At 42.9% G+C, this 12225-nt stretch overlaps 1 protein-coding gene across 1 annotated transcript; it reads right to left on the reverse strand.

Annotated features, from left to right (window-relative positions):
• Positions 1 to 8786: 8786 nt before the first annotated feature.
• Positions 8787 to 11794, reverse strand: DNMT2 (DNA methyltransferase-2). The gene is made up of 10 exons (XM_087332712.1): positions 11661 to 11794; positions 11053 to 11163; positions 10528 to 10621; positions 10313 to 10431; positions 10075 to 10197; positions 9761 to 9986; positions 9579 to 9670; positions 9360 to 9446; positions 9177 to 9241; positions 8787 to 9071 (listed from the first exon to the last, which is right to left on the reverse strand). Exons 1-10 carry the CDS (start codon positions 11706 to 11708, stop codon positions 8993 to 8995), a joined length of 1044 nt encoding a protein of 347 aa, XP_087188838.1. The 5' UTR covers positions 11709 to 11794; the 3' UTR covers positions 8787 to 8992.
• Positions 11795 to 12225: the final 431 nt, after the last annotated feature.

Here is a 12225-nt window from a genome sequence, read left to right on the forward strand (position 1 = left end):
CCATGTAGGTTGCAATTAATAGACTAACTAAATGGCCAGATGTAAAAACTAACATGCGGAAGCAAGTATGAAGACCGAACAGAAGGAAGAAAACTGAGGTTTAATGGAGAGCTTGAGCTTACGCAGTATACTCGGGAGAGACAGAGAGAGTGAGAGAGGAAAACACAAGAAGTATCTTCAAAAAATACGCAATCTCTATTCACCACACTCTATACATATGTGTGTTCAATGAACACTTTTATACAAGTCCTAGAAGGACTGACCGAAGTACTAACAGTACTTCAATGCTCATTAAGAGCTCCTACACTAACTCCCAAATATATTCCTCACGGAATATCTTTCCTAGCGGCCTCCCGGTTTACGCACCGATCCAGCCCTACCTACGCACCGGTCTGCGTACCGGCTTACACGTTCGGCTTAACCGATCCGGTCCTCGGCTTCTTCAGCCGATCCGTCCGATGTTGAGCTTGTCTCTCAACACTCCCCCTCAAGCTCAACTTGAGGCTCTTCGGGATCTTCGGGCTCACAGCTCCGGTTCCTCCTGGCTTCACGCCTCGCTCGCGCTCCACGACCTGTTCGACTCCGCGCGCTTCGACCCTTCCGGTCGGCTTGTCTGCTCATGTGGCCCTTATCAACTCTTCTGTTGTTGCGGTGTTGACGCTTCTCCTGCTGCCTTTTCTTCCGCTTGGGCCTCGGTTGATTCAGCGTATCTGAATCAAATATCCGAACCGACTCGGCTACCTCCGATCGGTTTTCGCTCTCGTCCGAATTGGTTGTCTCCAACTTGTCTTCGGTCTTCTCGCCCTCGATGGCGTCATCTTCCCCATGCATGGTTGGCTTCGACTCTCTCCTTCGACTGCTCCCCTTTTGTCCGCTTCCGAACTTTTCCGCAAGTCCGCCCTCGGCTTCTTCAGCCGATCCGAAGTCGTACTCGACAATTGAGTCAACCGACTCGGTGGTGTCGCGGTCTCTGCTCCTTTCCTACTGCCTTGCTTGGTCGTTCGGGACTGTTCTCCCCCTCAAGTTTGGCACGTCGAGGTGACGCAATCCAAGCGCACCTGAGAATTGCTGCAACTTGTCCAGACCAAGAGGCTTGGTGAAGATGTCGGCAGTCTGCCGATCAGTCGGAACGTACTGAAGTTCGACTTCACCGGATAGGACACGCTCACGGACGAAATGGTAGTGCACCTCAATGTGCTTGGTCCGTGCATGAAAAACGGGGTTTTTCGTGAGCTGGATGCTGCTGAGGTTGTCACAGTAGATCGTCATCGGATCTGACACCTCCTCTTGCAGGTCCTTAAGTAGCTGCTTCAACCATATGGCTTCGCATGTCGCGATAGCCGCTCCTCGGTACTCAGCTTCGGTGCTCGACAATGCAACTGTCGGCTGCTTCTTACTGCTCCACGCGATCGCGGCACTCCCGAGGGAGAACGCGTATCCAGACGTGGCTCGGCGATCAGCAGCGTTGCCAGCCCAATCAGCATCGGTGTAGCCGACTAACTGCGCGGCTGCCCCGGTCCGATATAGCAGTCCCCGGTCCTTAGTGCCGTTGACATACCGAACTATGCGTTGCGCACACTGAAGGTGCTCCTCGGTAGGTCGCGCCATGAACTGACTGATCACTCCAACCGGATAACTGAGGTCGGGTCGGGTGATGGTCAAGTATATGAGGCTTCCGACAATTTGTCGGAACCTCGTCGGTTCGCATACCTTTCCTGTATCGGGACGAAGCTTGACGGTTCTGTCCAGAGGAGTCGAGACAGACTTACAGTCGGCCATCCCGAATTTGAAGAGCATACTCAGCACGTAATGACGTTGGCTGATCAATATGCCTTCGGGGGTACGGATCACTTCGATTCCGAGAAAGTAATGAAGGTCCCCCAGATCCTTCATGTCGAATGATGCCGCAAGCTGGAGCTTCACGCGGTCGATTTCACCTAGGTCGGCGCCGGTGATGACCAAGTCATCAACATATAGTAAAATACTAACCGGTCCGAGTCGACCTTTTCGGATGAACAGGGAAGAGTCCGATTTTGACGTGACGAACCCCATCCGACGCAGTTGTTGCGTGATCTTCGCGTTCCAGGCACGCGGAGCTTGCTTCAGTCCGTAAAGGGACTTCTTCAGTCGGCATACTGCCGAAGAGTTCATTCCAGAGTGAAATCCGGGGGGTTGTACCATGTACACCTGTTCCTCAAGGTCACCTTGCAGGAATGCATTCTTTACATCCATCTGATGTAAGTGCCACCCCTTCACCGCAGCTACCGCGAGCAAAACATGGACGGTCGTCATTTTCGCGACCGACGCAAATGTCTCATCGTAGTCGATGCCGTGTTTCTGCGCATAGCCCTTTGCCACTAGCCGAGCCTTGTACCGGTTGATCGAGCCATCGGTGTTGTACTTGACCTTGTACACCCACCTACATCCGATCGGCTTTACCCTTGTTGGTGCGTCAACCAAGTCCCAGGTCTCGTTCTCCGCCAATGCGTGCATCTCTTCCTCCATCGCGGCACGCCAATTCGCGGCTTTAGCCGCTTCTGCGTAGCTCTCCGGCTCACGCACTTCCGCTACACGGTTCATGTACGCATAATGATGCGCCATGTACTCATTGTATCCGAACCGCAAAACAGGGTTCTTCTGGCGGGTAGATCGGCGTAATCTCACTTTAGCCGATGTCGAGGCCTTCTCGGTCGACGCGGACTTCACCTTTAAAGACTTGTCACCGGTTCCCTCGGAGTCGGACTCGCGTCGGTCTGACTCGTTCCTATCCGTGCCGGAATCCGACACCTTCTTCTTCCCTTTCTCTTTGCGTGTAAGCCGTCTCCTCGGCTTCCTGCGCGGGGAATGCACGGCCGAGTCTCCAATACTCGCCGACTCTTCATCGGACTGATCATACCGACTCAATCGTCCAATCGGTCCACTTAAACAGAGTGAAATCGGACTCTCTTCGCGGGTCTCGATTTCGGGCTCATCCGGAGGCATCTCAGCCTCGCTGACCTCATCGTCAGAACTCGGATTGGAGTCGGGGTTCGAAGTCGGGGGCTGGTACCAGGACATGGACTCGTCAACCACAACGTCGCGGCTAACACGCGCTTGTTTGGTGCGAGGGTTATAGCACTTATAACCCTTCTGCTCGTCCGAGTAACCGACCAAGATGCATTTCTCGGCCTTTGCGTCCAGCTTCCTCCTTTTCTCCTTCGGTACATGCACATATGCAATGCTACCGAACACCCTCAAGTGTCGCAAGTTCGGCTTCGTTCCGAAATACAACTCGTGTGCCGACACTTTGTCTCCGATCTGGTTCTGGATGTATACTGCGGTCCTTACCGCCTCGGCCCAGTAGAACTTGGGCAAGCTCTTCTCCTCCAGCATTGCTCGTGCCGCTTCCACAACTGGCCGATTCTTCCTCTCGGCCACGCCATTTTGCTCCGGCGTGTATCTACAACTGAATTCGTGCCGAATTCCCATTTGTTGTAGATAACCGTTGAATTGACCAAAAAAGTACTCTTTCCCGCCATCCGACCGCGGGCACTTGATCTTTCGTCCCGTTTCCGTTTCCACGAACCCTTTGAGGTTCCGGAAACAGTCGAAGACTTCGCTCTTCCTCTCAATGAGGTAGATCCACGTGTGTCGCGTGTGGTCGTCGATGAAGGAGACGAAATATCGGCTTCCGCCAAGACTAACGTTTTGTGTCGGCCCCCATACATCGGAGTGTATAAGGTCGAGCTTGTTCCGGCTCCGGTTTCGCTCGTTGGGGAAAGGAAGTCGGTGTTGCTTCCCGAGCTGGCAGGCTTCACAAATTTGTGCCTTTCGGCCACTAAATTTGGGCAATCCTCGGTAGGGCACCTTGGAATACATCACACACTTGTTCTCATCTCCATTATATTATATTGGCGTAAGATGCGCCATGATAGACATAGTTGTGTGACTAAATGTCACCAATGTTAGGTTAAAAAGTTGAGCGACTTAAAGTCGTTGGGCTTTTACATCCCTTGAAAATTCCCAACAATAAGTGGGAAAGTATAACCATGGATTTTATCGTTAGCCTTCATCACACCCAAAACCATGATGCCATCTAGGTTGCAGTTAATAGACTAACTAAATGGCCAGATTTATTTGTTATTAAAACCACGGTAACAACTCCGAAACCGCCATACTCTATGGTCTCAACACTAAAGAATTCGCTTTATGGTCTCAAACAAGCTCCACGAGCTTGGAACTCTAAAATCACGCAACGGTTGCATAAGATAGGGTTTGAGGTCTCCAAATCCGACTCTTCTCTGTTCATCCAGAAAGGTTTGAACTGTCTCGTGTGCATATTATTGTACGTGGATGACATGATCATCACCATCTCCGACCTTGTTGAATTGACCAAGTAAAGTCCCAATTGTCGAATGCATTCGAAATGAAGGATTTAGAGGACCTTCATTACTTCCTCAAGATCGAAGGGAAGAACAACGGTTGTGATGATAACCTAGAACACGAACCAACTGAAAGGAGGAGAGCCAAAGATGGAGCCGAATCGACTAATGAAGTCAAAACATCTGGTAGAGCCAAAGTAGGCGGCAAAGGGGATAGAGTCGAAAACAACAAAGCCGACAGGAAGAAAAAGACTAGGACCAGGAGGTGGTCGAATGTGGTCAAGGTCTTGAAGGAGAACAAATTGGAGAGAGCCAATTCGGACAAGAGCGAGAACGAATCGGAGTCAGCCGATTTGGTCAAGTGGTTTGATTCGGATGAGTTGAATTGCATGAAGACCAAGTGAACGAAAGGGCGGCCAAGGCTGACACCAATACAGAGGACTAGATGGGTCAAGGGGCACCCATACTATGATAGCGATCGAGCTCAGATGAGCCTGAAGAGGAGACAAGCCGACTAAGGAGCACGTGCCCGAAGACAAGCTAGCAAGAGCAGTCGAGGCGAGGAATCGATAGAGTAGGAGGAACCTCATGTTAAGCTTGAGGGAAAGTGTTGAGAAGCAAGCTCAACATGGATCAAATCGGCTAAGGAAGCCAAGAGCCGGATCGATAGGGAGTTGGATTGGCGGGGAGTCGGCAGGTCGTTAGAGGCCTACACTCCTAGTTTAGTAGGTAGTTATATCTTTAGGGGCCTACATTCCTATGCTAGTAAAAAGAAATATTTTGGCTCGAGTTAGTGTTAGGCTCTTTCATGAGTATTAAAGTACTGATAGTACTTGTGTCAACCCATGTCAGGGCTTGTATAAAAAGTGCTCTCTGAGCACATTTATATGTACAAAGCATAGTATTTTTGAATCAAGATTTTTAGTCTTCTGCTATGTGTGTGTGTGTGTGTGTGTGTGTGTGTGTGTGTGTGTGTGTGTGTGTGTGTCTCCCACGTTCTGTGTTTCTCCATTTTTTCTCTGTTGATGTCCGGTTGAGCCAGTTGTGTTTTGTTTAGCTTCCGCGCGTAAATCTTTTTAGAAGACGAGTCAAAAATGTTACAAATTGTGATACAACTTACTATACTCAATTGGTGTATGTTGGGGTTGTTATTGATTTTATTCACATAAGTAAGAAACGAGTCTAGGACAAAGTTAAACCCTAAAGACACAAAGGAAATGAAGGTTGCATTATTGAATCACGTTGACATTATGGCTTGTCCCAGAAAATGAAGGGTCACTCATGGATTTAGTCACCTTTGGAATGCGCTCTTTTGATGACGACACAAATCAACCTCTCTCCCTCTCACTCTCTTTGCCCCATAGAGATGCACAGAGAGATCAATGGGATGTTATGGCTAATTAGCTTTTGCTTAAGATAACAAGATTCATATTGAGATAAGAATCGCTCGTTTGACTCAATGATAACCGTTTCAAATTGGGGGATATTAATGTTGTCAACACAAGATTATGGGTTGACACAAAGGAATGGACAAACTTTGTGCGCCTTGGTGAGGCCTCCCTGCATCTCACCACCATGATGGAGGATCCTCGCACCCTGGCCTTGCTTCGTTCCTCTTAGAGCTAAGGGGAAATAATAGTAGGAAGAGTGATACAAAGACTGATGATGAAAGGGAATAGAGGAGATGGTCGTAGATAAGGCTAACCAAGGAGAGTTATTACGGAAGGAAATAGGTGTAATAGTAGTTGTAGAGACCCGAGAGCGAAAGAGAGTAACTCTGGAACGAAATGTATACCGAAGCAAAGAATTATAAGAGATGGTTTATTTGGACAACTCGAGACTAGAGTCGAACTGGAATGGTCGACAAGAGTGAGGAGGCATCATTTTATAGTGGGTCAGGGAGGCTTCATTATATAGTGGGTCATGGAGGCTTCTAGTGTTTTCAAGGATGTTCTAGAAAGTTCAAGAAAATTCTATATTGTTCTAGTGACTTTTATGATATAATAAAGCCTTGACACATGTATACATATGTGACTTAAGGTTTCGAGCCATGCCATGACGTGTTGGCCATCATCCTTCCTAAGCATTTGACTTCCGCTTCCAAATAAAAATTAATAATACTTCTTAAATCATGCACCTATCTTATATCGTTCCAACAAATTTTGAACCCTTGAACTTTAAACCATTATAGGGTAAGTTCCTAGCATTAGAACTATACCTTTTTGTTGTTTTGAGCTTCATCCTGACACATTTTCTTCTTGTTGTAGCACCATCCTAACCTTTCACCATTTACAAACTTGGAATTTCACACTTTTCTTCTCATGAACACACCACATCATGATAACATGTTAACGAGTGAGCTGCAGTGGCCATTGGCCATTGGAGGTGTCATAGGTTAAGGAGACTAGAGTTGAACTAGAATGGTCGACAAGAGTGAAGGGGGCTTCATTATATAATGGGGTGTAGAGCATTCTTGGGTTTTCTAGGATGTTCTAGAAAATTCAAAGAAGTCCAAGGCAACATCCAAGTTCATCACTAATCTAAATATAGTATCGTGTTTTCATGTTTTCAAATTTTATTATTAGATTAGATTTTTATTTTTTTTAGCGTCCATAGAGAGGACATTATTGACCCATGGAACCAAAGTACACAAGTTTTCTTGATGTGTGCCTCCTTCCTAAGAAGGGATATTCATTCTTTGAAGCACAAAGTCTACATTTGTGAATAAGGCATACAAATTAGTTGAACCTGCTAGGTGTTCTCTTTAGTGTGACACCCAATTCATCACCCCCTCTAAATATGACATTATAGCTTTCACAAATTGTATTATATGTAAAACATGTAAAAACCAAGTCATACTCATCCTCTACATGCCTTTCTATTTGGTAGATTTTGATGGCATAATGCAACTTCAATACTAGCTTGTGCGATCAAATGTAGAGTGTTTGGGCTCTATGAGAATTAGTACTCATGTTAATAATGACAAAGTTGAATACAATCAATAGGCCTCCTCACCTCATATTGAACCCAAAATTTAGGCTGATATTTGGAATATAATATTCTAATTTTATCTTTTTAGCCTCTTCTAACTTTTCCTTGGTAGTTCCGTTAACCTTTCCTCAATAACTATATATTTCCTAGCATCACCTAAAACCTCAAAGAGAGATTCCACACCCAATCTTTTGAACCATTTTTTGAGGTCTACCAAACTAGATGAGAGAATTTTTGTCTTGTGATTCTTTTGTATTTTACATCCAACATTCCACACAAGATGTGGAAATCTATGATTTGGCATATTCTTGACTTCTGAAATATATTTATATACTCTTTGTAGCACCATTTCTATAGGTCCAGCATCTATTTCTAATAGCATTAACCTACATATAAAGTTTAAATGATCTTGGCTTTTGAGTCATTTACGTGAATCTATGTTCGAGAAAAACTTTGACATGAAATTCTCTAGACAATATACATGTGGTATAGAATAGGGCCGACTGCCACATTGTATTGTATCCTATGTAGAGGCAAATGCACATGTCTTGATCTTACATTTAATACAACCAAATACACTAAAAAAGTACCAAAGAATCAGGTAAGACATAAATGAAATGCAAATTAGCATATTGTGCAAAAACACACTTAAATAGTAACAAAACGGCTAAGACATTATATGTTGCTAGAGAAGTTGTTGGAGACTTGTCCACATACATAAGTCACAAATTTAAATCTCTAATGTCTTGCATCTCTCTTAAAAGCTTTTGCACCTATAATTTTTAACCCTTGTACAAATGCAATAAGAATTGACGAACTAATAAAAAATCCTTTTAATGTGACGTGGTCAAAGCTTGCTCCAGCCTCACAATAAAAGTGTGTACTCCCATAGCAAGCTTTAGTGTGATGCATTAAGATGTTTCATCTGTTATTCTCTTTGAAACCCATTGAGTGGAATATGACGATCATAACTAAACAGGTGCGGCCAAAGTGACCATTCATATCATTCATTTGTCCCGCTGTAAACACCGAGAATTCACCATGGTTGCTTTCTTTCCATCTGTCCTATGGTCTAGGCATGTGATATCAAAGCACCATAAATGGGCAAAAACCCTAAACCACTCAAGTCCTCCCTCACCCTTGACAAAATGAGCTACCGTTGGATTTCGTAACCTCATTGAACATAATAATTAGGTAGTCAAAACAATCTTGTCATCATCTCATCAACCAAAACAGCTCCCCTTGACTTGAATACATATATCATTATGTGCCGAATTGAAAACACAATAGGAGAGTCAGGAAGATTGACAATGGCAACCCCTCTAAATGCCTAAAATCCTCAACCCTAAACAACACACATTAAAATAAAAACCTTTAACAGCCCTAAATTGTGAAGGCTTATGACTTGTGAACAAGGAAATGCAAGTTGCTCTATTTGTAGATTCTAAAGCTCCAATCACTTGTTTGCATTAAGTTCCAACCAATCATTTGCATATTGTATATAGTATGAATCCAATGATACAATCACTTTGAATATTTAAATGCAAACGATGGAGAGAATCGTGTGGCAAATGTGTTCAACCATAACAACTAGATACAGATGGACTTATTCCATTTCCGAAACTTTCTTCTGTTCTAAATTATACCTTATCCTGGAAGAGATATTGAAGCAATGAAGCTACAACAGCTACACTAAGACTGTTACCCAATAGAGCATACCTGGAAATTAGAAAACGAAATTAAGATGTGATTATAGGATAGGAACATTAAAATTATGAACCGAAAAAACAGTACTTGAAGGGATTTTGTGATAGTATTCCAAACCTTTGCTTCACTGTTACATGGCTTGGAAAGCTGAAATCCTTCGGAAAAGAATGGAGGTTTGCAATCTGAACGCATCAACAAAAGTAATGACTCTACTGTCTATAACAATGTTATTTAGGGTCAAAACAATAACTGCCTTTTCACTATTCTGAACGTTATATTATATGAGCGTTTGCTCATTACCTCTCTAGGAGTGAAGTATCGCAAGCCCAACTCTTTTAAGAAATCTATGCTTTTTGGCACCACCGATGCATTTAACTCCTCTGTAGACTGAAATTAGGATTAAACGATTTTTTGTTTTCAGAAAATTGAAAATGTCAGAGAACAAAGTGTATAGATTAAAGAATCGTAGATGAAGTAGAGGGAAGCATAATGAATAATATAGAGATAGATACAAATTACCTTTGTTGTAATAAACGAGCCAGTGCCCTTGATGAAACGCCCATAACTCTTGGTGAAGCAACAACACTTCTTTGAAGTCGGGCTAACAATATCTGAAGAAGAAAAAAAAGGAAATGGTACAGAGTATTTTAAATCTAACAGACAAACAAAATAACCAAACATATGTGAAAAAAAAAACTTACCAAATACATCACTCCATCGATCGATTAAAGAATCCGATACTTTATAGAACTCCACATCCTTTCCATCCTTTCCTTCATCAAGGATAAGGTCTTTTTCTAGATATTCTCCAATAGAATGACAAGGATAATTTTCCTCAAGTTCCACATCTCGGGTCTGTGACAAAGGCCGAAGAAGTATTTGATCATCAAATTCAGGATAGACGAAACAAAGTGGTTCTCTTTTCGCCTGTATGAAATAATATATATAAGCATTTTATGATTCCATGTACTAAAAGTAATCCATCTGTTCAAGCGTGTAATGAAACATCACAAACCAGGCAAAAGTATCGCGGACGCGAATACGGAATCCCGAATTGATGTGGTGTCAAAATAAACTCCTGAATTGAGTATCCTTCTTGCTTCAAAGCTTTAATAAGGGATTCGTGACTAATCGAGCACTATTTTCCACAACCACAACAAGAGTCGTATGTGTAAATAAATGTAAAATATGGAAATAAGGTCCATGGAATTTTTTAAACACTACTTGCCTCGAAAGTATCAGAACATACTTGCCTCGAACCCCACAACATTCTCCACAAACAAGTAGGTTGGTGGCCGCAGCATCAAAGGAAGCACCTCCAGTAATCTCAAGAAAGATGAGGCTCTTGAATCTCTTGCATCTTTCTTTAAACCTGAAATTTTCATATTATTCAAATATACCAAGGATTATAGGGAGATCATCTATGTATACAATGAAAGTGTAAAATCTGTAGTGGTTTCTTGCACACCTTGTCGAGTGTATGGTTGACAAGGAGGAGAGAGAAGCCATGCATCTGCTGCATAACTATCAAGCTTCTCAACACTAAGATGCTGAATATTTCCCTGGACTTGATCAAATTGATTGAGCATAAAAAGTACACAGACTCCATCAGAATGGAATCAATGCTAAAAACAAACATAGACATTAATTCCTTGAAGTTGAAAGCTGCCATGGTTATTATTGTGGTAAATAAACACTTCGGAAAGAACTCAGGAGATTGGTCATCATGTCACACCAGAAACCATGGTTATCCCTTCTCTTCTTACCATAGTTCAAAAAAATTCTCACCTTCGGATACAAAATGAGATTACAAAAGTTTAATAGTTCAGGAACGATTCTCTATAACGAAACTCAGAAGAAAGCACAAGCATATAAGCATCCATTACAATTATGTATCTCCCTTTAAGATTATGGAAACTAAAGTTATTCTACTTAAACTTGCAAGTAACCAATTCTGCATAAGGAAATTGAAGAACATTATTACTGTTGTCACCTGATTAGGTCGATGGCCAAAATTGTATTCATAGACATCATTTGCCATGTCATTGATCTCAAAAGCCTCTACTACCGTTGCTGACACACCACATTGTTGCAAAGCATATCTCTTTACCACATCAAATAAAAACAAAAGTGCTCCTCAGTGAAAAGGAAACCCTAATATTTAAGCCTTCTATAAGAAGTTGAAAAATATAGCAGGAGAAATCTAGTTCACGATAGATATCATTCTCTTGATTACTATCCAAAATCGCTCTTCTGGCGATAAAAAGAAAAGAAACAAAAAAGGGAAGAAAACCCTTCTTAAACTATGCAAGCTCTCGGAAATAGGAATTCCATACAAAAGCAAAGCCGAGCAAAAAAAAGGACGTAAATGCTTCATAAACTATGCAAACTCTGGGAAACCGAAATTCCATACAAAAGAATAGCCGAACAAAAAAGGGGAAGCAATTTCTTCCTAAACTATGCAAGCTCTCGGAACAGAAATTCCATACAAAAGAATTGTCGAGCTTTACAGAAATGAATAAAACATAAAATTAAAGGCAGAAGTGTTCTTAAACAGGGCAGAAATGAAGCAGGTATTGGAACGAGAGGTTAGAGTGCTACCATGCCACCGATGCCACTGTAGAATTCCAAAACTCGGGATGTGGCCATGGTCTCTTCGCCGTCGATATCGCTCGCTTGCTCTCTTTCTCTGTCTGTTTCTCTCTGTGTAAAACAGAGTCAGAGGCACAGAGATAGGCACTTCGAGGTTTTGTGGTTTTGGGTAATTACGAAACAACCCCTCGGGTCAAGGAGAGTAAGTGAAAAGACAAAGATGCAGCAATTACCCGAATGAGACACACACCATGGGTGTCTAGGTCTGATCGATGTATCCATCAATCGTTTCGTTTGTCTGTGATGATGATGCATTGATCATCACAGACAAACAAATTTCATCAATACATTTCACTTGCATTGATCAATAAGATGTGCTCGAGTCTTGCACCACAATACGCTACCCAAGCTTTCAAAGTCCTTTAGGGTTTAGTTTGTCATGAAGGATGATGCACCCTAGTATGCTAGTTGTCATATGAGATACAATCTTTAGGGTTTAGTTTGTGGTGATCGAAATATATGACAAGACATGTGTTGCAACTCATTATTGAGCTTTGTTATAACTTATAACTTT

Source organism: Azolla caroliniana, unplaced genomic scaffold (assembly GCF_043228905.1).
Source record: "Azolla caroliniana isolate FFs.n. ecotype wild unplaced genomic scaffold, voAzoCaro1.0.p SCAF_16, whole genome shotgun sequence".
Taxonomy (NCBI): Eukaryota; Viridiplantae; Streptophyta; class Polypodiopsida; order Salviniales; family Salviniaceae; genus Azolla; species Azolla caroliniana.

Excerpts from the sequence above, each read along its gene's own strand:
- DNMT2 (XM_087332712.1), bottom strand. The coding sequence starts at position 11,708 with ATGGCCACATCCCGAGTTTTGGAATTCTACAGTGGCATCGGTGGCATG. Across the intron at positions 11,164-11,660 it reads ACAGTGGCATCGGTGGCATG|AGATATGCTTTGCAACAATG; the intron begins GTAGCACTCTAA and ends GATGTGGTAAAG. Across the intron at positions 9,242-9,359 it reads GATACTTCACTCCTAGAGAG|ATTGCAAACCTCCATTCTTT; the intron begins GTAATGAGCAAA and ends TGATGCGTTCAG.